General features: G+C 50.6%; 1 protein-coding gene across 6 annotated transcripts in view; it reads right to left on the reverse strand.

The window, feature by feature from the left end:
• Positions 1 to 25,886, reverse strand: part of KIF9 (kinesin family member 9) — a 483,408-nt gene that overhangs the window by 350,416 nt on the left and 107,106 nt on the right. For all 6 annotated transcript variants that reach the window (XM_069210940.1, XM_069210938.1, XM_069210939.1 and 3 more), the window contains 2 exons: positions 4,900 to 4,968; positions 3,842 to 3,946 (listed from right to left, as the gene is read on the reverse strand). In XM_069210940.1, coding sequence (XP_069067041.1) covers positions 3,842 to 3,946; positions 4,900 to 4,968 — 174 coding nt within the window. The remainder of the gene's footprint in view (positions 1 to 3,841; positions 3,947 to 4,899; positions 4,969 to 25,886) is intronic.

Here is a 25,886-nt window from a genome sequence, read left to right on the forward strand (position 1 = left end):
ATATGAATCCAAAGTCATCCCTGCGAGAGTGTATGTAGCCGAAGAAGGACATGGGATGTTGCTGGGTTGTAAAGCAGCGGAAGAACTAGGGGTAGTCACCTTCGCGTTCAGCATACTTCGTGAATCACTGACAGAGCTACTCGACCAGTATCAGAGAGTATTTGAAGGGATCGGATGTCTGAAAGGCAAAGAGGTGAGGCTGCATACTGACAAGACTGTGCAACCTGTCGCCCTTCGCCACTGGCGTATCGCGTTCCACCTACAACCCCAGGTGCAGAAGGAGTTAGAACATCTGGAGAAAGCAGGCATCATAGAAAAGATGACAGGACCAATGCCATGGGTCTTGCTCATCGTCGTTGCACGAAAACCCAAACAACTAGGGGAAGTCCGATTCTGTGTGGATATGCGCCTCCCTAACGTCGCCATCAAAAGAGAGAGACACCGAACACTTACGATCAACGACATCATAAGCGAGCTCAGTGGATCTTGTTGGTTTTCAAAGCTTGACCTACGATTGGATACCATCAGCTGGAGCTGTCCAAAGAGTCGCGTTATATCACAATGTTTTCTACTCACGTAGGGTTGAGGAGGTGCAAACGCCTGAACTTCGGAATCTCAAGTGCGGCTGAAGTCTTCCTAAATGTGATACACAAATTACTAACCGACCTGCCAGGTACAATTAATGTCAGTGATGACATTCTAATCCACGCACCGACCATAGCGGAACACCACTCAAGACTCAAGAAGGTACTACACCGAATCCAGGAATCTGGTTTAACATTGCATCGCAACAAGTGTGAGTTCTTAACAGACCGGATACAATTTTTCAGATACGTATTATCAGCCAATGGAGTGGCGCCAGACCCAGCGAAAGTGCAAGATGTCAAAGACGCACCCCCTCCCACCTGTGTGTCCGAAGTGAGGAGCTTTCTGGGCATGGTAAACTACTGCGGTTGCTGTATCAAGGTCTTGTCATCTCTTACTCAGCCCCTCCGAAGGTTGACCAAGTTGTCAGAATCGTATGCATGGGACTTGACGGAACAAGCAGCGTTTGACGCCATCAAAGACGCTTTGTCAAGTGACACGACCCTCAGGTACTTCGACCCCAGTAAAGAGACCAAAATCGCAGTTGATGCAGGTGCGAAAGGATTAGGAGCCGTGCTGTTCCAGAAACAAAGGGGTGGTGACTGGTCCCCAGTAGCTTTTGCCAGCAGATCTCTAACCGAGACAGAACAAAGATATTCTCAAATAGAGAAGGAAGCGATCGCCGTGCAATGTGGCTGTGGATATTTCCACCTCTACGTGTATGGTCGCCCTTTTCTAGTAACGACTGACCACAAACCCCTTATACCCTTGTTCAATTGCACAGCGTCAAAACCTCCTCCCAGAATAGAGAAATGGATGCTCCAAGTACAGGACTACAGGTGCCAGTTGGAGTATCGCCCCGGATCTGACAACCCTGCTTACTATTTGTCAAGAAATCCCGAGAAGATTCAGACAACAAAGTACGTGACGCACAGGAGTTTGTAAAATACATCTCTGACAGGTCCAGGCCTCTACCCCTCTCAGTGGCTGATGTCGTCCAAGCAACAGCTAATGATGAATGTCTCCAGAAGGCATTGACTGCGATCCTGACCAACCAGTGGCATTTGGTGAAGAAACAGCTACCCAGTCTCGCCTCTAGTTCTCAACGTATCTTAGGGAGTCTCTACAATGTGCGAGATGAGCTCACAGTCGATGCTGATGGATATCTTCTCAGGGGGTGCAGAATAGTTATACCATCATCTCTCACCGCTAGAGTGGTGCAGCTAGCTCACAATGGCCACCAAGGTATGGTTAAGACCAAAAGTCGCCTGAGGTCCAAGGTATGGTTTCCCCTCATTGACGAACAGGTGAAGAGCGTGGTGAGGTCGTGTGAATGGTGCCAAGCATTTGGAGAGCCCAGCCGACCTCCTCCAGTTAAAACCGAACCCAGTCCAGAGTCACCTTGGGTATCTGCTAGTCTCGATTTTGGAAGCCTCCCAGACGGCCATCACACCATGGTCATGATTGATGACTTCTCTAAATACCCAGAAGTTGAGATCATACATGCCCTCACAGCCGAAGTAGTAATACCTTGCATTGAGAAGATAATGGCCACTCACGGTCCGATCTCTGAAATCAAGACAGACAACGGTCCTCCATTTCAGAGTTGAACACTGGCAGAGTATTTTGAGAACATTGGTGTTCGACATAGGTGGATTACACCTCAGTGGCCCCAGGCCAAAGGTGAAGTGGAACGCTTCATGCGGACCCTAAATAAAGTCATACAAATTGCTCATGCCAGTGGTCAGACCAGTGATTATGCCATATACTCATTCCTGCGGAACTACCGCCAGACTCCACACTCTACCACTAATTGAGCTTCAGGGTACGCAGTATTCGGGAAAGCTGTAGCCGACTCGATCCCACACCACCAGTCCTGGGTCCCTGCGCCCATAAATCCTGACCGAGTCCAAGATAGACGGTCAGCCACGAACCACTACGCAAGCCGACAACGGCGGGCCAGACCCTCAGACCTCAAAGCTGGCGACATGGTACTTTTGAAGGAACTGTCCACCGGCAGGAAGTTCCGCATTCCTTTTGATCCTAACCCTTGGCCACTCATTCGGCAGAATGGGTCTGCAGTCGTGGCGCAACGTGGCACTGATGTTGTGACACGCAATGTATCTCTGTTCAAAAGGTTTAATTCTCCACCCAGTGCCTGTCGAGATCCTGACCCGCCGGCAGCCGACGATGATGGTTTGTCCCTCTCTGATGGAGACATTGTGGATGAACACGGCCCTGAGGTACCTGGCGATGTCCCACAGACCTCTGATCCAAGTGGTGACCCATTGAGTGATCCGGGGCACAACGCAGACCAAGGAAGGTCGGTGGTCACCAGATACAATCTGCGCAGGAACCCAGCTCCCTCTGTGAGACTACGCAATTACCTCTTAGACGTGTGACTTAGTATTCTGTATCTCAGTTTGTTGTTTTAATTTTAGGAGGAATGTAATGTCGCAAGCCAGTGACGGAACTGGTCGCCTGACACAACCATAGTGGCCAAAACTGTGGGAGTTAAATAGCCCAATGTTATCTGTGTGTTTCCCCTCCTACTGTAACCACCTGTTGTGGTATGTCCGAGGTCAAGGGGTACTGGATATAAATAAAGGGCGTGGCCCGGGGTATGGCAAAGTACGGCACGACACGAAGGTAACGTTTCACGAGTGCATAAAGTGTCCGTAAATTGCTGCCCTCAGTCACACGTCATCTGAACAAGCAAACGGTGTGCCATGTTGTTATTTTCAAGTGCCAGTGTCTGAGTCCTCCGACACTACAATGTGCTGAACCCGACTGGCCCTGTCGATGTTGCTGCCTGGCAACCCCTATGTCTATATACTCTGGCTATTCACCTTTCAAAAGCAAGTATGGCTTGGCTTATGTTAGCTTTTGCATCTTTGTGTTTGTGTCTTTTATCTATTACTGTTTTACCAAGCTGCAGCCCTAATTGTCAATAAAGACTGTCAATAACCTGTCATCACTGATGTGTGAGTTCATTGCCTCGGCGGCTAAATGGGGTGTGACGTAACACAGGCGCGTGCGGGGGAAGGGGTGGGGGGTTGAGGTTCAGACCCCCCCTCAGCACAGCACTTGGCCTGAGTGAGTCCAGAGGGGGGGCCCCTCCATGTTCTGTGCGGGGGGGGGTCCACTTTCATTACGCCATTGACGTAACATCTAATATTTGTATTATTCTGGAATTACCAAACCTTAATTTAACAGCGGGTTCTAGTAAGGCAGTAACTTAGAGTAGGATACTCACGTCAATCTCATCGAGTGAACCGTCCAGATACCGGCGCACCTGCGTCTTAATGTTTGCTATCTGGGTCTCATTTAATGGCTCGTAATTCACAAGGGTGCGGTTGACCTGGGGAGGGGAAGATAACAACAATATGCATTACCAAATAATGCGGGAATATTCACAATGGAGTGTGAGAAAATTGAAGAAAATGCGACAAAAGAGAGCAGGAGAATAAGAGACTACCCTTAGAGGGAATAGGAGGAGGAGGGCTTGGGAGCGACAAAAGATGACAGAAAGAAACAGAGGGAAGGAAAAGGCGGAGACTGACATACATATCAAAAGATGGGAGAAAGAAAAAGTCAGAAGGAACGAAAGTAAGAATTCAGATTAAAGAGGAGAACATGGCAGAGATGAATGGAGAAATGCATTATAAGCACTACAAGAAGAGAAAACAAGGGAACAGTGACTCAGCATTACAGGAAGGAAAGGTGAAAAAAGTGCAGGATGAAGAATTAGTTTGGAGGAGAAAGGGGGCGAAGGAGATTAGGAAAGAGCGGGATAGAAAGAAGAGAGAGACAGAAAAAGATGAGTGCATTTGAAAGGAGATGAGCGGAGCGTGCGAGGATAAGAGGGAGATCTTATTAACAAATATCATGCTCAACATACAGGTAGCTCCCAATATAGGAACACATAAGATAGAGGACACATACAAGGTTAAATGGAAATCATTTGTGTGAAATGTACTGAGGGTCACAAAATGTTAACTTGGGAGATCTGTGTTAAAGCAGAGGAGACTTATTTAAATAAGGGGGCTACGGAGCACGACGTGACTCGTGGAATGGCGAATGTGCTAATGGTCTTAGTGGCTGCATATTCAATTTCCCTTACTACAGCAGAGAATCCTCTTTCTTATAGTAAGGAGCGTGGAGAAACGATGAGAGCGTCTCACTCAGATTTAAGGGTGGCACCCAAAAGCACCAGCTCTCTGCTCTAGCACATGGACCACAAAGCACACGACTAACATCTGATTACAAAATATTTGTGATTGTAAATAAAATTAGATAAAAGCTATTCCTTACTAAAATGTCATGTTTGATCAGTTCCTGCTTCAGGAGAGCTATTTCCTTCTCCAGATTTTTTACTGTTCGCTGCAAGGAAAATACAAAGATTGTTAATAGTTTGGATCTGTTACTTTACCTAAGTCAAAGTAAGAATGTGGTAGCATATTTGGATTCCTGTATGTAACTTATCCTGACATCCATGAATACAATGAAATAAGTGCCACAACAACAAAAAGCACCTAAAAATTCATCTTGATAGATCAGTGCTTACCATTAAGGGAACTTAAAAGAAGATTTTTTTTGTATTTCCCAGCTGTCGGAAGTTGGCTCTGTATATGCTATTTCAAAGTAAGAAATAGCGTGCACAGAGTCCAAGGGTTCCCCTTAGAGGTAAGATAGTGCCAAAAGTAGATCATTCTAATGCTCTATTTTGTGGTAATGTGGTCGAGCAGTAGGCTTATCAGAGGGTAGTGTTAAGCATTTGTTGTACACAAACAGGCAATAAATGAAGAACACACACTCAAAGACTTGCTCCAGGCCAATAGGTTTTTATATTGAAAAATATATTTTCTTAGTTTATTTTAAGAACCACAGGTTCACGATTTACAGTTAATACTTTAAATGTAAGATACTTCACTTAAATGCTTTAGGAACATTGAATGAAAACAATATCATGTACAGTCTTTGTAAAAATGGCAATAAGCTATTTTCAAAGTGGACACAGTGCAAAAATCAACAGTTCCTGGGGGAGGTAAGTAAGGGCTAGTTTTGAAGGTAAGTAAAACACTTACAAGTCTCAAGTTTGGGGCATAGGCCGCCCACCGTTGGGGGTTCAAGGGAACCCCAAAGTTACCACACCAGCAGCTCAGGGCCTGTCAGGTGCAGATGTCAAAGAGGTACCCAAAACACATAGGCGCCTATAGGGAACAGGGGTGCTCCGGTTCCAGTCTGCCAGCAGGCAAGTACTTGCACCCTCGGGGGGCAGACCAGGGGGGTTTTGTACAGCACCGGGGGGGACACGAGAAGGCACACAAAGTACACCCTCAGCGGCACAGGGGCAGCCGGGTGCAGTGAGCAAAGCAGGAGGGACCCGGGGGTCACTTCAGCGGTGCAGGCAGGCACAGGAGGGGCTCCTTGGGGCAGCCGTCATCTGGCCTAGGCAGAGGGTCGCTTGGGGGTCGCTCTTGCACTGAAGTTCGGTTCCTTCAGGACCTGGGGGCTGCGGGTGCAGTGTTGGTTCCAGGCGTCGGGTCCCTTGTTACAGGTAGTCACGGTCATTGGGAGCCTCTGGATTCTCTCTGCAGGCGTCGCTGTGAAGATTCAGGGGGGCCGTCTCTGGTTACTCACGGGCTCGCAGTCGCCGGGGAGTCCTCCCTGAGGTGTTGGTTTTCTGCAGGTCGAGCCGGGGGCGTCGGGTGCAGAGTGTAGAGTCTCACGCTTCCGGCGGGAAACGGGAATTCTTGAGAAGTTGCTTCTTTGCTGCAAAGAAGTTGCAGGTTTTGAACAGGGCCGCTGTTTACGGGAGGTTCTTGGTCCTGTAGTCCAGGGCAGTCCTCTTAGGCTTCAGAGGTCGCTGGTACATGTCGGATGCGTCGCTGGAGCAGGTTTTCGAAGTTGGAGACAGGCCGGTAGGGCTGGGGCCAAAGCAGTTGTCGTCTTCCTCCTTCTCTGCAGGCTTGTAGGTCAGAAGTCCTTCTTCTTTCTTCAGGTTGCAGGAATCTGATTTCCTGGGATCTGGGGAGCCCCTAAATACTGAATTTAGAGATGTGATTAGGTTTGGGAGGGCAGTAGCCAATGGCTACTGTCCTTGAGGGTGGCTACACCCTCTTTGTGCCTCCTCCCTGTGGGGAGGGAGGGCACATCCCTAATCCTATTGGGGGAATCCTCCAAACTCAAGATGGAGGATTTCTCAAGGCAGGGGTCACCTCGGCTCAGGACACCTTAGGGACTGTCCTGACTGGTGGGTGACTCCTTGTTTTTCTCATTATCTCCTTCAGCCTTGCCGGCAAAAGTGGGGGCAGTGGCTGGAGGGCGGGCATCTCCACTAGCTGGGATACCGTGGGGCGCTGTAACAAAAGGGGTGAGCCTTTGATGCTCACCGCCAGGTGTTACAGTTCCTGCAGGGGGAGGTGAGAAGCACCTCCACCCAGTACAGGCTTTGTTCCTGGCCACAGAGTGACAAAGGCACTCTCCCCATGTGGCCAGCAACATGTCTGGTTTGTGGCAGGCTGGCAGGAACTGGTCAGCCTACACTAGAAGTCGGGTAGGTATTCAGGGGGCATCTCTAAGGTGCCCTCTGGGTGTATTTTACAATAAATTGCACACTGGCATCAGTGTGCATTTATTGTGCTGAGAAGTTTGATACCAAACTTCCCAGTTTTCTGTGTAGCCATTATGGAACTGTGGAGTGTTTGACAAACTCCCAGACCATATACTCTTATGGCTACCCTGCACTTACAATGTCTAAGGTTTTGCTTAGACACTGTAAGGGCATAGTGCTCATGCACATATGCCCTCACCTGTGGTATAGTGCACCCTGCCTTAGGGCTGTAAGGCCTGCTAGAGGGGGTGACTTACCTATGCCACAGGCAGTGTGAGGTTGGCATGGCACTCTGAGCGGAGTGCCACGTCGACTTAGTCATTTTCTCCCCACCAGCACACACAAGCTGTGAGGCAGTGTGTATGTGCTGAGTGAGGGGTCCCCAGGGTGGCATAAGACATGCTGCAGCCCTTAGTGACCTTCCCTGGCATCAGTGCCCTTGGTACCAGGGGTACCATTTACAAGGGACTTATCTGAGTGCCAGGACTGTGCCAATTGTGGAAGCAAAGGTACAGTTTAGGGAAAGAACACTGGTGCTGGGGCCTGGTTAGCAGGGTCCCAGCACACTTTCAATCAAAACTTAGCATCAGCAAAGGCAAAAAGTCAGGGGGTAACCATGCCAAGGAGGCATTTCCTTACACAAACCCCTCCCCCCAAACGAAAGAGGATGAGACTAACCTTTCCCAAGAGAGTCTTCGTTTTCTAAGTGGAAGAACCTGGAAAGGCCATGAGCATAGGCATTGGCAGTCCCAGGTCTGTGTTCCACTACAAAGTCCATTCCCTGTAGGGATATGGACCACCTCAACAGTTTAGGGTTTTCTCCTTTCATTTACATTAGCCATCTGAGAGGCCTGTGGTCACTTTGAACTATGAAGTGAGTACCAAAAAGGTATGGTCTCAACTTCTTCAGGGACCAGACCACAGCAAAGGCCTCCCTCTCAATGGCACTCCAACACTGCTCCCTGGGGAGTAACCTCCTGCTAATAAAAGCAACAGGCTGGTCAAGGCCATCATCATTTATTTGGGACAGGACTGCTCCTATCCCATGCTCAGAGGCATTTGTCTGCACGATGAACTGCTTAGAGTAAGCTGGAGCTTTCAAAACTGGTGCTGTACATATTGCTTGCTTCAGGGTGTCAAATGCCTTTTGACAGTCCACGATCCAGTTCACTTTCTTGGGCATTTTCTTAGAGATAAGTTCTGTGAGGGGTGTCACTATTGATCCATATCCCTTCACAAATCTCCTATAGTACCCAGTCAAGCCAAGAAATGCCCTGACTTGAGTCTGGGTTTTTGGAGCTACGCAGTCCAGAATAGTCTGGATCTGGGGTTGGAGTGGCTGAACTTGGCCTCCACCTACCAGGTGACACAAGTAAACCACAGTACCCTGCCCTATCTGACATGCAGATGCCTTGATAGAGAGGCCTGCTGCTTTCAGGGCCTACAAAACCTTCCTCAGGTGGACCAGGTGATCCTGCCAGTTGGAGCTAAAGACAGCAATATCATCAAGATAAGCTGCACTGAAGGACTCCAATCCAGCAAGGACTTGATTCACCAACCTTTAGAAGGTGGCAGGGGCATTCTTTAAGCCAAAGGGCATCACAGTAAACTCGTAGTGCCCATCAGGTGTAGAGAATGCTGTTTTCTCTTTTGCTCCTGGTGCCATTTTTATTTGCCAGTACCCTGCAGTTAAGTCAAAGGTACTTAAGTATTTGGCAGCACCCAATTTGTCAATTAGTTCATCTGCCCTTGGAATGGGGTGAGCATCTGTCTTGGTGACAGAATTAGGCCCTCTGTAGTCCACACAAAACCCCATCTCTCTCTTGCCATCTTTTGTGTGAGGTTTGGGGACCAAGACCACTAGGCTAGCCCAGGGACTGTCAGAGCACTCAATCACTCCCAACTACAGCATCTTGTGGACTTCCACTTTGATGCTTTCCTTAACTTGGTCAGACTGTCTAAATATTTTGTTTTTGACAGGCATGCTGCCTCCTGTGTCCACATCATGGGTACACAGGTTTGTCTGACCAGGGGTTAGGGAAAAGAGCTCAGAAAACTGCTGAAGGACTTGCCTAAAGTCAGCCTGCTGTTGGCCAGAGAGGGTATCTGAATAGATCACTCATCTACTGTGCCATCCTTAGGGTCAGTGGAGAGGAGATCAGGGTGAGGTTCACTCTCTGCTTCCTGGTCCTCATCTGTAACCATTAACATGTTTACATCTGCCCTATCATGGAAGAGTTTGAGGCGGTTAACATGGATCACCCTCTTGGGGGTCCTGCTAGTGCCTAGGTCACCAGGTAGGTGACCTGACTCTTCTTTTCTAGCACTGGGTAAGGACCACTCCATTTCTCCTGAAGTGCCCTGGGAACCACAGCCACCAGAACCCAGACTTTCTGCCCTGGCTGAAACTCAACCCTAGCAGCCTTTTGGCCATACCACATCTTCTGGAGTTGTTGGCTGGCCTCAGGGTTTTTGCTTGCCTTTTCCATGTACTCTGCCATCCTTGAACGTAGGCCTAGTACATAGTCCACCACATTTTGTTTAGGATCATGAAGAGGTCTCTCCCAGCCTTCTTTTACAAGAGTTAGTGGTCCCCTAACAGGATGGCCAAACAGAATTTCAAAGGGGAAAACCCTACTCCCTTCTGAGGCACCTCTCTGTAGGCAAAAAGCATGCATGGCAAGAGGACATCCCATCTCCTTTTGAGTTTTCCAGGGAGCCCCATGATCATGCCCTTCAATGTCATGTTAAACCTCTCAACAAGACCATTGGTTTGTGGAAGGTATGGTGTGGTGAATTTGTAAGTCACCCCACACTCATTCCACATGTGTTTTAGGTAAGCTGACATGAAGTTGATACCTCTGTTAGAAACCACCTCCTTAGGAAATCCCACTCTGGTAAAAATACCAATGAGTGCTTTGGCTACTGCAGGGGCAGTAGTGGACCTAAGGGGAATTGCCTCAGGGTACCTAGTAGCATGATCCACTACTATTAGGATGTATTGGTTCCCTGATGCTGTGGGAGGTTCAAGTGGACCCACTATATCCACTCCCACTCTTTCAAAGGGGACCCCCACCACTGGAAGTGGAATGAGGGGGGCCTTTGGATGGCCACCTGTCTTACCACTGGCTTGACAGGTGACACAGGAGGTGCAAAACTCCTTTACCTTCTGGGACATATTGAGCCAATAGAAATGGTTGACTAACCTCTCCATGTCTTGGTTTGTCCCAAATGCCCAGCAAGGGGAATGTCAAGGGCTAAGGTCAGAATGAACTCCCTAAACTCCTCAGGCACTACCACTCTCGTAGTGGCAGCAGGTTTGGGATCTCTTGCCTCAGTGTAAAGGAGTCCATCTTCCCAATAGATCCTGTGTGTTCCACTGACATTACCTTTTTCTTGCTCAGCTGCTTGCTGTCTTAGGCCTTCAAGAGAGGGACAAGTTTCTTGCCCCTTGCACAGCTGTTCCCTTGAGGGTCCCCCGGGCCCAAGAGCTCAACCTGGTAAGGTCCCTTCTCCCTGGACTCAGTTCCCTCAGGGGATAGAACTTCCTCCTGGGAAGAGAGGTTCTGTTTCTTGTTCTGTGCTGAAGTTGGTTCCCCAGTCTTCTTTCCTTTTCTCTTGGAAGGTTGGGCCATTATTCCAGACTCCAACACTTCTTTTTCACCCTATGTCCTGCACTGAGCCCTTGTCTTGACACACGCCAGTTTAGGGATACCCAGCATGGCTGCATTGGTTTTGAGTTCTACCGCAGCCCATGCTGAGGACTCCAGATCATTTCCCAGCAGACATTCTACTGGTATAGCAGAAGAGACTACCATCTGTTTCAGGCCAATGACCCCTCCCCATTCTAAAGTTACCATTGCCATGGGATGGACTTTAGTCTGACTGTCAGCATTGGTGACTGGATATGTCTGTCCAGCCAGGTATTGTCCTGGGGAAACCCGTTTCTTTGTCACCATAGTGACACTGGCACCTGTATCCCTCAGGGTTTCTACTTTAGTCAGATTGATTAAGAGCTGCTGCCTTAATTTTTGGATGTTAGGCGGCCAGGCAACAAGTGTGGCTAGGTCCACCCACCCTCTGAGACTAATGTAGCTTCAGTGTGAACCCTGATTTGCTCTGGGCACACTGTTGATCCCACCCGGAGACTGGCTATTCCAGTGCTAACTGGAGTAGTAGTTCTTGTGGAACCTTTCTTGGGACAGGCCTTGTATATAGTTTGGTGTCCATGCTGAGTACAGATGCAACACCAGGCCTTTTTGGGATCAAAGTTTTTACCCTTATACCCAAATGAGGATTGTGAAGAGGCTTTGGACCCACCCTCCTGAGCAGGTTTTTGTGGCCCTGTAGAAGACTCTTTACTTTTTCCGTTGGATGTCTTAAAACTTTTCAGCTGGGGAGGCTTTGTGATCCCTTTCTTTTGGTCACCCCCTGTGGAAGTCTTGGTCACCCTTGTCTTGACCCAGTAGTCGGCCTTCTTTCCCAATTCTTGGGGAGAATTTGGACCTAGTGAAGGAAAGTACCATCTTGCCTGGCATGTTAGCCCCATATTTCACTGTATATATGTTGTTTTAGTGTATGTGTCACTGGGACCCTGCCAGCCAGCCCCCCGGTGCTCATAAGTGTGCCCTGTATGTGTTCCCTGTGTGATGACTAACTGTCTCACTGAGGCTCTGCTAACCAGAACCTCAGTGGTTATGCTCTCTCTGCTTTCCAAATTGTCACTAACAGGCTAGTGACCAATTTCACCAATTCACATTGGCATACTGGAACACCCTTATAATCCCCTAGTATATGGTACTGAGGTACCCAGGGTATTGGGGTTCCAGGAGATCCCTATGGGCTGCAGCATTTCTTTTGCCACCCATAGGGAGCTCTGACAATTCCTACACAGGCATGCCACTGCAGCCTCAGTGAAATAACGTCCACGTTATTTCACAGCCATTTACCACTGCACTTAAGTAACTTATAAGTCACCTATATGTCTAACCTTCACCTGGTGAAGGTTGGGTGCAAAGTTACTTAGTGTGTGGGCACCCTGGCACTAGCCAAGGTGCCCCCACATCGTTCAGGGCAAATTCCCCGGACTCTGTGAGTGCGGGGACACCATTTCACGAGTGCACTATACATAGGTCACTACCTATGTATAGCGTCACAATGGTAACTCCGAACATGGCCATGTAACATGTCTAAGATCCCAGACCATATACTCTTATGGCTACCCTGCACTTACAATGTCTAAGGTTTTGCTTAGACACTGTAAGGGCATAGTGCTCATGCAAATATGCCCTCACCTGTGGTATAGTGCACCCTGCCTTAGGGCTGTAAGGCCTGCTAGAGGGATGACTTACCTATGCCACAGGCAGTGTGAGGTTGGCATGGCACTCTGAGGGGAGTGCCATGTCGACTTAGTCTTTTTCTCCCCACCAGCACACACAAGCTGTGAGGCAGTGTGTATGTGCTGAGTGGGGGGTCCCCAGGGTGGCATAAGACATGCTGCAGCCATTAGAGACCTTCCCTGGCATCAGGGCCCTTGGTACCAGGGGTACCAGTAACAAGGGACTTATATGAGTGCCATGGCTGTGCCAATTGTGGAAGCAAAGGTACAGTTTGGGGATAGAACACTGGTGCTGGGGCCTGGATAGCAGGGTCCCAGCACACTTTCAATCAAAACTTAGCATCAGCAAAGGCAAAGAGTCAGGGGGTAACCATGCCAAGGAGGTATTTCCTTACAAAGAGTACACAGAAGACATCCCTGCTGAGCACATAGACAATAAAACATAGGTGGTCATTAAAAACTTGGCGGTCTGGACCGCCACACCGGCGGTCATTACCACCAACGGCATGGCGGCCCAGACCGCCATATTCTGAACACAGTAGTGAACTGGCTGCAATGCAGCCAGTTCACCACCACCCACCGCCAGGCCAGGATCGACCGCCGGGCCGACTGTGGGCTCATTCGACAAGGCGGTGGAGACTGAACAGGCGGTGGGATTATGATCCCATTTCCACCAGGGATTCCCTGGCGAGTTACTCTGCCAGGTAATTCTCGTCAGGAAGCATACGGGTGACAGGAATAATCATTCCTGTCACCTGTATTTGACACACCAGGCCACTCACCCCCTTCTCACAACAGCTAGCCACCTCCCAAGCCCCTAGAACTGCCCCACTGCCAGAATCCCGAAAACCGATCACCCCAACCCTCCACCCCCAGAACCCCATGTAGGTCCCTCATAACCCGACCCTCACCGCTACATACAGGTCCCCCCAAAGCCCAACCCCCACATCCACATCCACATCCACATGCACCCATTCACTTACATGCACACACGCATACATGCACTCAGACACACATCCCCCCAAACATACAGTCACGCACACCTCCACTCACTCACACACACACACACACACCCATTCCCTCTCGGATGGCACTTACCTTTTCTGTCGCGCTGCTCCGGGAGGGAACAGGCTCCCTGGATGCTGCTCCTTGCCATCGCCGCCTCTCCATACACCGCCTCGCCTATAACTGCTTCATTATAGGCGTGGAGGTGTATGAACTGATGTGGCGGTGAGGGTGGAGCAGCATCCATCCACCCCACCGACCGCCAGCATGACGCATGGCAGCCCTCACCGCCATCAATGGCCATGAAGCTCCATGCGTTATTATGTGGCGGGATGCCAGCCGCCAACACTAGCGGTCTTTCATTAACCGCCAGCACTTTTGGCAGGGGGCATCCCGCCATGTTCATAATGATCCCCATGATATTGTAGGGAAACAGATAGTTAATCTATTGGCGAGAGAGGCCACGGTATTAGTAGTAGCTGAGGTTGAGTTCCCATAAGGCAAACGCATTCTAATTAATATTACATAAACTGGTTTCTGTGAACCGCCTCACTCAGCTTTAGTAATGTATCACAAGCATCAATGCTTTCCCCAAGTAAAAATGCTTACTATTCATATTCAACAACACCAAAATAACACTATACTTAGGAAATAAGCTAACATTTGAAAACCAAAGTAGTTAAAATGAGAAAAAAAGAACAAGTACCAGAAAACAAAAATAAAAAAATAGGATGTAGGGATCCGGAGTTAATAAAAAGCAATCGTGATTCATAAGAATCAATATGAACTCAAAAGTCAAGTAATAGTCAATGGGCTGGACTAAACAGGGATCACAGCCCCTTATGTGGCTGACTGGTGATGGAGTGCAGTGGGATGCAAGATATGAGTTGACCTTAATAAGGACTACACACCTTAGCAGCCAAATGGCAATGGAGGTTAGAGGCTTTTCCCTCACAAAAGTTCGACTTGGAACTAAGAATATTTTTGGAGGTCAACAATCCTCAGCAGATCAAGCTGTAAAAGTCCTCTGTACACCCAACCAAAACATCAGCTACATCCTCACTTTTGTACCTCTCTGTTCCTCTCCAAACTCCTCCCAAGACTCGTTCAAATCTGCTTCCCAAGTATAACCCACACCCTAAGGGTCCCATGTGCTCCCCTCCCCCTTAGCTGGGGCTTCAGAAAGCACAATAAAACCAAGTGTTAAGGGTTTATTTGGTAGGGAGATGTCTCCTGCTGCCATTGATTTAGCCACTTTAGCCCTAAGGAACAATAGGTATTGATGGTTATAATTAGGTGTGACACCCATGTAGCCCAGCCATGGATACAATTATCCATTTATTAGCACTATTGCTAAATGCCAGGCAGGCAATATCATAAACCATAAGCTGAGGCAATGACTATAGTTAATCAAAATACTATGTTACCATTAACACTAATCAACAAGCTGTGAATCTGAAGTTTGTAGAAGTTTGCAGAAATAGTAAGGAAAATAAATGTTGCCATCTGTTGCTCCTTAAAACACATCTGCAGCCTGTTGCACAGATGCATTCCTTTAAGTCGATATTCAATTTTGAGATTCAAGTGGGAAATCTTTTCCTTAAATCTTGCACTTGAGATTTGAAATCTCTGCAGCAGTGCAAAAATGTTGATCTCTATTGCCACCGGCTTACTAAATTGTCAATTGTGTCATTTTAATCCAAAGGAAAGAGAACACAGAGCGAGAAGCTGAATAATTGGATCTAGCTCCTCAGACACTCATGTTTTGAAAATGAAAGAAATGGGGAATCATAGGAAAAATGTAATATACTACAAATACAAAATCAAAATACTTGGATTCATACTTAGTCCCAAACCAACAAGAACTGGGCAAGGGTGAATGGGCATTTATCGGTGGGGAGCAATCTGACATGCTCAAGTGCTCTAAAGGAACATCACACCTAAATACAAAGAGCCTAACAGTAAAAAAGCAAGACACCTAACTAGACAGGAAGACCTGAGCCACCAATAAACAGAGACCAACATCAAAGAAAAATCTGGTTCAAAACTGAAAGAAGCAGGGACAAAGAACAAAGTATGGGTTTAAGTGAGGTCCTATAAGGACAGTAGAGTGATCACCACAAAACATGATATTAACTTCAAATCTGAAAACTGAATAGACCCTTACGACTGAAGATGCAAGGACGCCACAGTGAATAGTAGGGGAACACTAGGCATCATAACATGTGCTTTTAGGAAACAGATTACTGCAGAAGAACCAGAGTGGCACCATTAATGTACAGTTTCTTGAAACTGCAAAAGGTATTGTCCTCTGTTATGCAGATGATATGGAAATTCATCTGAGACTGGATGATCAATCTCTTGGGGCTCTCACAAATTATGAAAACTGTCTCAAAGCAACTTTCTCCTGGATAAGTGAAAAATAATTAATAATGAAAACTGATTGTTTGAAATGGGGTCTTTGGTTGGCAGTCAGGTTACCCCCGTGTCCAAGCAAGGACCCTCACTCTAGTCAGGGCAACAGAGAAACACACCTGGTTAACCCCCACTCATCCCCTTGGCGAGAGCAGGCAGGCTTAACTCAGAAGCAATGTGTAAAGTATTTGTACCAACACACACAGTAATATAGTGAAATTGCTACAAAATCGACACCACACCACTTTAGAAAAATAGGTAATATTTATCTAAATAAATCAAACAAGACCAAACAACAAAAATCCAAAATATACAAGTCAAGATTTGAATTTTCAAAAGAATAAGAGTCTTAATCCGTAGAAAACAGTGAGAACTTTGATTTTGCACAAAGTACCTGGTTAGCGTAAAAAATAAAGCTGCAGGGGCGTGGCTTCGGGAGTCAAGATGGCGGTTGCACTCTAACACTGCTCCGGATCCCTCCGTCATCCGCCGGTAGAAGCTCCCGCCATCCCACGCCCAAACTGCCCCCTCCCGGTCGCCAGACTGATGAGATATACAGGGTGAGGGCGAGCCCGGTGAGAGCCACGGAGGAACAGCGGAAGAGCCGCAGGGAAGCAAAGCCGGCGGTGCGGCCTGTGCTGGCGGGTCCCGACCGCAACTGGAGACCGGGCTGTCTGCGGGACACTGGCCCGCGGCTGTGACAGGATCTGGCCCTCGGTGGAGCAGCCACCCCCGGATGGCGTGCGGAGTTGCGGCGGCAGCTCTCAGAAGTGGAGGTCGGGTGCTGAAGATGACCGGAGGCGCGGTGGGCAAAGAGGAGCCCACGCAGCAATGAGGGCAGACGGGCTCCGGCCTGCGACAGGGCCCGGCCAGACAGTGAGTGGCGGCCGCGGCATGAGTCAGGCCCCAGCCTGCCCTGGTGTGTGAAGCAGCGCAAGGGGCTGTGGCCCGAGAAGCAGTGGTGCGGCGGCCTGTCAGGCCATAGCCTCAGGACCGGTGGTGCTGTTGAGGCCCTGCGGGAGGCGCCTGTCGGGGCGCAGTGTGTGGGCCGGACGAGGCCCGTAGGACCCCCTTCCCTGGCTGTGAGAGAAGAGTCCTGGGTGCAGTGGGACGGCCCCGGGCGGGGCGAGCAGACAAAGGCCCAGGCCCGACAAGCACCTAACCACACAGACTCAGGTGCAATAAGGAGTGGTGGCGGTGATGCTGGGCTGTACGACCTGAGTTTATGACTGCCCAAGTGGAGCGGTGTGGAGAAGGCAGGGCCAGCCGGTAAGGAGCCACTGAGGGGACTGGTGTGATCGGGCGACTCGCCCAGGAGGGCAACCCTTCGACCAGAGAGCAAGGTGAGCGGAGGGTGGTGCCTGAGATGCAGAGGCTTCCCCCCCCCGGATTCGCGGCCTCCGTAGCATGGTGATAGAACGACGGCCGAGGGGGGGGCCCTGGGAGAGGAGTATAGAACGCTGGAAGGGACACAAGGCGCGTTGATCCGGTGAGGCAATATGGAAAAAGACAGAGCTGGCAGGCAGCCTCTGGCGTCCCAGCAGCGCATCGAGCAATTCACCACGCAAACGACCCACCAGAGTGTGAATGACCTGGCATCTGGGGGGTCCGCAGAGGACAGGGTGAGCGCGATCATTCAGGCTATCCAGTCCTCGCAATTGGCGGTAGAGACTAAAATCATCAAGGTGCGCGAGGATGTGGGCCTGTTGCGGCAAGATCTGCGGACGGCGGTGGGCCGCATTACAGAAGTCGAGGGTCGGGATCCTAGGCGGAGGACGAGATTGCAGACCTCAAGTCCAAGGTTGCCCAGCTGCTGACCCGTACAGGTGAGCTGCACCGCCGAGTAGAAGATGCAGAGAACCGCTCCAGAAGCAATAACTTGTGCTTCCTTGGCTTCCCAGATGGGGCTGAGGCGAACCAGGCGCTTGAGTTTTTGGAGAGCTGGATTTGATCCTGGATGTCAGAGCAGTGCCTCTCCCCCTGGTTTGCAATTGAACGGGCCGATAGGGAACTCGCACCCAACCCCCGCCTGGGGGACCTAGGAGTCCAATGATCGCCCGCTTCCTGAACTTCAAAGACCGTGACTCCATCCTTAGGGAGGCTAGACTGTGCCCAGACCTCCGATGGGACAACCACAAGATCCTAGTATTCCCGGATTATACCCGTGAAGTCCAGTCCCGGCGCTTCTCTTATGAAAGTGTTAAACAAAAACTCAGGGCAATGCAGTTAACCTATATGCTCTTCTTCCCCGCTCACCTTGAAGTGCTTATGGATGGTGTAAGGAAATGACTCCTTGGCATGGTTACCCCCTAACTTTTTGCCTTTGCTGATGCTAAGTTTTGATTGAAAGTGTGCTGGGACCCTGCTAACCAGGCCCCAGCACCAATGTTCTTTCACTAAATCTGTACCTTTGTTTCCACAATTGGCACAACCCTGGCACTCAGATAAGTCCCTTGTAACTGGTACCCCTGGTACCAAGGGCCCTGATGCCAGAGAAGGTCTCTAAGGGCTGCAGCATGTCTTATGCCACCCTGGGGACCCCTCACTCAGCACATGCACACTGCCTCACAGCGTGTGTGTGCTGGTGGGGAGAAAAAGACAACGTCGACATGGCACTCCCCTCAGAGTGCCATGCCAACCTCACACTGCCTGTGGCATAGGTAAGTCACCCCTCTAGCAGGCCCTACAGCCCTAAGGCAGCGTGCACTATACCACAGGTGAGGACATATGTGCATGAGCACTATGCCCCTACAGTGTCTAAGCAAAACCTTAGACATTGTAAGTGCAGGGTAGCCATAAGAGTATATGGTCTGGGAGTTTGTCAAACATGAACTCCACAGTTCCATAATGGCTACACTGAAATCTGGGAATATTGGTATCAAACTTCTCAGCTCAATAAATGCACACTGATGCCAGTGTGCAATTTATTGTAACATGCACCCAGAGGGCATCTTAGAGATGCCCCCTGAATACCAATTCAACTTCTAGTGTGGGGCTGCCCAGTTTCTGCCAGCCTGCCACAACCAGACGAGTTGCTGGCCACATGGGGAGAGTGCCTTTGTCACTCTGTGGCCAGGAACAAAGCCTGCACTGGGTGGAGGTGCTTCACACCTTCTCCTGCAGGAACTGTAACACCTGGCAGTGAGCCTCAAAGGCTCACCCCCTTTGTTACAGCGCCCCAGGGCATCCCAGCTAGTGGAGATGCCTGCCCCTCCAGCCACTGCCCCCACTTTTGGCAGCAAGGCTGGAGGAGATATTTAGGAAAACAAGGAGGAGTCACCCACCAGTCAGGACAGCCCCTAAGGTGCCCTGAGCTGAGGTGACCCCTGCCTTTAGAAATCCTTCATCTTAGTTTTGGAGGATTCCCCCAATAGGATTAGGGATGTGCCACCCTCCCCACAGGGAGGAGGCACAAAGATGGTGTAGCCACCCTCCAGGACAGTAACCATTGGCTACTGCCCTCCCAGACCTAAACACACCCCTAAATCTAGTATTTAGGGGCATCCCAGAACCCAGGAAATCAGATACCTGCAACCTGAACTACAAAGAAGGACTGCTGACCTACAAGCCTGCAGAGACGACGGACAACAACAACTGCTTTGGCCCCAGCCCTACCGGCCTGTCTCAGGAGTCGAAAACCTGCAACCAGTGACGATTCCAACAGGAACCAGCGACCTCTGAAGCCTCAGAGGACTGCCCTGACCCCCAGGACCAAGAAACTCCCGTGAGCAGTGGCTCTGCTCAACAACAGCTACATCTTTGCAACAAAGAAGCAACTTTCAAAGAACTCACTCTTCCCACCAGAAGCGTGAAACTTCACACTCTGCACCAGACGCCCCAGCTCGAGATCCAGAGAACAAACATCACAGCGAAGAACCCCTGGCGACTGCGACCTCGTGAGTAGCCCGAGACGACCCCCGTGGACCCCCACATCGACGCCTGCAGAGAGCATCCAGAGGCTCCCCCTGACCGCGACTGCCTGTATCAAGGGACCCGACGCCTGGACCAAGCACTGCACCCACAGCCCCCAGGACCTGAAGGAACCGACCCTCAGTGCAGGAGTGACCCCCAGGTGACCCTCTGCCTAGCCCAGGTGGTGGCTGTCCAGAGAAGCCTCCCCCTGTGCCTGCCTGCACCACTGAAGTGACCCCCCGGTCCCTCCATTGAAACCTATCTCAAACCTGATGCCTGCTTTGCACACTGCACCCGGCCACCCCTGTGCCTTTGAGGGTGTGTTTTGTGTGCTTACTTGTGTCCCCACCCAGTGCTCTACAAAACCCCCCTGGTCTGCCCCCCGAGGATGCGGGTACTTACCTGGTGGCAGACTAGAACCAGAGCACCCCTGTTCTTGATAGGCGCCTATGTATTTTGGGCACCTCTTGAGCTGCTGGTGTGGTAACTTTGGGGTTGCCTTGAACCCCCAATGGTGGGCTGTCTATGCCCAGGAACTGAGACATATCTTACTTACCTCACAATCTAACCTTTACTTACCTCCCCCAGGAACTGTTGATTTTTGCACTGTGTCCACTTTTAAAATAGCTTAATGTCATTTTAACAAAGACTGAATATGATATTGCTTTAATTCAAAGTTCCTAACTTACCTGTGTGGAGTACCTTGCATTTTATGTATTTACTTCAAATCTTGAACCTGTGGTTCTTAAAATAAACTAAGAAAATATATTTTTCTATATAAAAACCTATTGGCCTTGAGTAAGTCTTTTAGTGTGTGTTCATCATTTATTGCCTGTGTGTGCACAACAAATGCTGAACACTACCCTCTGATAAGCCTACTGCTCGACCACACTACCACAAAATAGAGCATTAGAATTATCCATTTTTGCCACTATCTTACCTCTAAGGGGATCCCTTGGACTCTGTGCACACTATTTCTTACTTTGAAATAGTATATACAGAGCCAACTCCCTACAGATAGGAAGTCCTTCTTCTTCGACTCGCCTGAAGCGGCATGGGACTGGCTGACTGAAGAGGGCCGGTTGGCCCGGAGGGGTCCCCTCTCGGTCTGGTGGGGGTCCCCAGGTCCTGGTCCAGTAGCTCCTACGGGCACGCAGATGCACTAGGTACAGCCACAGGAAGCGGAGTGGTCCAGGCAGCTCGTCTGCAGAGGAATCCGGCCCAGCCATCCGGCCAGAGAAGCTCCCTTGGATGCGCCAGTAGTAAGGAGACCCACACAGGCGGTGGAGGAGGACCGACTCAGCCAGACTCCCTCGCTCACCTGAAGGGCGAGACAATTAGACTGCCTCCCGGAGATTTAGCCTGGGGACGCTTTCTGCTTGATTGGAGCTGGGTGCGGGTGGGAATGGGGGCCAGATTGCAGACATCCAGCTGAATGGAGGGGTCCAGCACTCCACACCAAAGAACAGGCCGTTCGGTTCCCAAGTTTTGGTTGGGTTTTTGGGCGACAGATGCTTCAGGGATAGAAGTATTGGGTGTGGGTTGGTTGGGGGGAGGGAAGCTATACATGATGCAAAGTTTTGATGTTTCACCATGGTTAGGTTGTTGTCACTCTAATTCTTCTTCCTTTAGGTGGTCACACCCAGGCCTGCTGGCAGACATGCGACACACGCCTTCACTAGTACGGCTCACGCGCAGTCCCCCTTGCCCTTGATGCAGGTTCTTTAATAGAACATGAACGGGCTCCTGGACAAAATCAAGAGGTCTGCAGTTTTTAATACGCTTCTCAGGTATGCCCCCTCTGTGGTTTTGCTCCAGGAGACCCATTTGCTTGGCACTAAATGTCCCATGCTTGCACGGGGAGGATATGACAGGGTCTACCATGCAGGTTTTTCCAGGAACTCCAGGGAGGGGGCGGTTCTGCTGCACCGTTCCTTGCCCATAGTGGTAACTGCGACCCAGTCCAATTTGCAAGGGCGCTATGTGGTGTTATCCGGTACGCTCCGGGGGCAACCGATTAATATCCTGAGAGCTTACGCCCCTCCTGGAGCATTTGACCGCTTTTTGCTCGCTCTCCGGGACGTGTTGTCGGGGCTCCCGCCAAGGCCGACCCTGCTCGGCAGAGACTTCAACTCTGTTCTGAATCCAGTGTTAGATATCTCTGGCCCTGTGTCCACGAGTCACTCCCATCGGGCGTCGGGATTGAGCGATTGGGCTGAGAGCCTCGGCCTATGCGAGGTATGGCGAATATGACATCCCAGAAAACGGCAGTACACTCATACATCGGCAGCACATCATACGCATGCCAGAATTGATCTCATCTTCATGCCAGCACTGGAGTTTCCAGCGTCACTGGGGCAGAGATATTGACGCATGGGGTCTCGGACCATGTGCTGTTACAAATCCGTCTGGGGAATACGGACCCCACCTGGCGCCCGGTGTGGAGTCTGGATGCCTGGTACCTTCAAGATAGGGAGTATGCTCAAGCGGTGAAAGATCACCTCACTCATTACTTTGATCACAATCTGGGGTCGGTGCAATCACCTGGCATAGTCTAGGCAGCTTGCAAGGCCAACCTCCGGGGACAAGCTAAACATCTCCTGCGCGTGCGGGAGGGGGCATGCAACCTTAAGGTATCAGTCTTTGAGGTCAAGGCATTATGACTCGAACCCCAGCTCGCTGTCTCTACGCAAGCCTCCACAACGAGGCAACTTGCCCTGATTAGGGAAGAGATTAGACACTTGGTTCTTGAATCAGCAAAACATATCTGGCGAGCCTCAGCAGCCCGTGTTTAGAGCTGGGGGGATAAAAATGGAAAGCTCCTACACTGGTTGGCGAGCCGGCCGCTGGCGGATAGAGTCATCCCCGAGATAGTTGACGACTCGGGCTCTTTCCAAAACGCCTAGCGAAATCGCTCAGAGCTTTGTCATATACGATGGGCGACTTTACGAAGAGTGGCCCCGGCCGCAATCGGAGATGGAGGCCCCCCTGCTGGGAGATGTTGTCCTCCCTAAGCTTTCACCGGCAGAGAGGTGCAGCCTGGATGAGGCCGTCAGCCTCAAGGAGGTTGGGGAGGCGATTGCGAAGCTAGCATCTGGCAAGAAGCCGGGCCCGGACGGCTTCCCGGTGGAGCTTTACAGTAAGTGCAGTGATATCCTAGGCCCCCACTTGCTCGCTATGTACGAGGAGGCCGAAGAGACAGGTGGCTTTCCTCCGGGCCTTGATCAGGCCACCATAGTGGTGATTCCCAAGACTAACCCCCCTTCACGGCATTGCTCTGCTTATTGCCCCACCTCCATTCTCAATACCGAGATCAAGGTACTGTCCACGATCCTTGCAACCAGACTGAAAGGGGTGTTGCCCTCGTTGATTCAACCAGATCAGTGTGGCTTCATGCGAAGCACTAGGCACAGCATTAGGTGCCTGCATGTAGCATTGGCCCATGGGGCCTTCTGAACCCTCCATTGGCGCTCCTCCTACTAGATTTCAGAAAGGCTTTTGACACCGTGGACTGGGCTTACCTCGATCAGGTGTTATTGAATAGTGGGTTCGGCCCTAGGTTTTGTGGCCTTGTGAATCTCGTCTACTCCAATCCGACTGCGCGAGTGCAGGTAAACGGAGTGATTTCAGACCCGTTCCTCATTCGTCGGGGCACCCGCCAGGGGTGTTCCATGTCCCTGCTTCTCTTCACACTGGCAATTGAGCCCTTGGCGAAACTACTGAGGGAGGACCCCCTGATAGATGAATGGTCTTGGTCCGCGGGGCTGGAAAACCGCGTGGCACTTTCTGCAGATGACGTGCTTCTTTTTCTAGCCAATCCCACCCGCAGCAGGCCCAGGTCACTGCAGATCCTGGACCTGTTCTCAGAAGCTTCCGGTTTGACCCTAAATCCTAGTAAGACCCTGCTGGTGCCGCTGCACTGTTCCAGAGACTGTGTGGATTGGTAGCAAGGCATCCCTATTAAGCGTAACAGCTTCAGGTACCTGGGTGTGCAGGTGGCCTTGTTGCCGGAGCTGGCCTGGGCGCTTAACGTCTGCCCACTCACCAGACAGGTCGAAGATGATCTTCAGCACTGGCAGTCCCTGCCCCTTAACCAGCTGGGCAGAATAGCACTCTATAAAATGATGGTACTCCCCCGGTTCCTTTACCTGTTGCAGAATTTCCCTCACCAGTGCCTTGGAGATGGTTTAGAGAAATGGATGCGTAGCGTGACAGTTTTTGTGGTGCGGCGCCTGACCCAAGCTAGCCCTTGGCATCTGCCAAAGGGTTGTGTATGAGGGTGGGCTGGGGATGTCTAACATTTACTACTACTACCTATCAATGCAGCTGCTGGTGATAAACGACTGGATGGTGGGGGCTGGTCAGACCCTGTGTACCAACTGGAACTTCAGATGATGGGTTTCTCCAAGGTGCTTGGAGCGCTGTATGGCCGCCGCCTCCCCGCGCTATCCCAGATGTGACAAGGGTGGTTTTGATGGGCTGGCGTGAGGCTCAGAGGGTGTCGGGTTGGTGGGCCCACCTCACCCAGCAGACTCCACTGTGGCATGGGGGGTGGCTGGAGGAGGTTTCGGCCTTGGAGGGGTTTCAGAGATGGGACCTCATAGGAATCTCACTACTTGGGGATTTCTGGGAGGGGTAGCACATGCGGTCCTTTGAAGAGCTTCAACTGCACTTTTCGCTTAATATGATCCAGTTCCACAAATACCTGCAACTCCGACATGCGTTGCACGTACATATCCGGGCGGGTGAGGTCCTCCGTGAGTTCAGTCCCATGGAGGCGAAGGTGTTGATGGGGGGTCTGGGTGGGGGGGGGTTTGGGGATTTACCGCTCCCTAGTCAACAACACTGCTCAGTCACTGGACAAGCTCCGTCGGAGGTGGGAGGAGTGGCTGGGCCCCTTGGATGAGGAGGACTGGAGGGAGGTGCTGATGGCCCCTAGGACCCTGACCATGGCCACCCACTTTCACACGTTACAGACATACTACCTGCACATAGCATACCTTACGCCCATCAGGCTATACAGGGCAGGTCTCAGATCCCACGCTGACTGTCCCCGATGCTCTGGTCCTGATGCCGACTTCTATCATATGGTGTGGACCTGCCCGAGCATTGCTACTTACTGGAGGGCGGTGGTGACTGAGATTTCTGTAGTCTTGCAGGTGGAGGTGACCGCGGCCCCATTGCCACTCTTATTGGGGGTCATGGAGGGAGTGGGGTCTAGTAGAGCTGATCAAATATTCCTGGGAGTGGCATGTCTGGTGGCCAAAAGAGATATTGTGGCTGATTGGAAAGCGGAGGCGGCACTGACGTTGGCCAAGTGGCGCTGTGGGGAAGACTGGTGTGCCCAGCAGGAGAAACGTGTATACGAAGCAAGAGGATGCCCGACAAATACAAGAGAGTGTGGGGGAGGTGGGAGGCCGCCTGGGGTGTGGGGTCCGGTCCTGGGCCGTAGGCGACTTGCTGTGGGGCGACCTGTCACCACAAGTACCAATTACCATTCAAAATGTGTTTGTGCTAACTATCTTAAATGAACAATATTGTATGGCAGTTTGCTTGAGGGAGCGGGAGGTGACCTATTTTGTTTTATGTATTCACCTGTTTCCGCAAAAAAAACAATAAAGTTCTTTATAAAAAAAATAATAATAATAAAGCTGCATTGGAAAAGGCAGTGATGCGTCGATTCCTTCCTCGCAAGAGAGCGATGCGTCGATTTCCAGACAGGCACCTTGGGTCCAGGCAGGCTTTTCATTGATTTTTCACGCCCAGTGATGTTGCGTTGCGGATGGTGCATGATTATTTCCCCTCACAGCAGTCTTTGCATGGATTTCAGTCCTTTTCCACCAGATTCACCTTTCAAGGGCCCAGGGACTGGATGGGGCACCACTTGGCAGGGCAGGAGTCTCACAGAGAGTCCAGGTGCTGGCAAAGGAAGTCTTTGATGGCCCTGAGACTTCAACAACAGGAGGCAAGCTCAACTCAAGCCCTTGGATATTCTTCTCAAGCAGGAATGGACAA

Source organism: Pleurodeles waltl, chromosome 10, assembly GCF_031143425.1.
Source record: "Pleurodeles waltl isolate 20211129_DDA chromosome 10, aPleWal1.hap1.20221129, whole genome shotgun sequence".
Classification (NCBI taxonomy): domain Eukaryota; kingdom Metazoa; phylum Chordata; class Amphibia; order Caudata; family Salamandridae; genus Pleurodeles; species Pleurodeles waltl.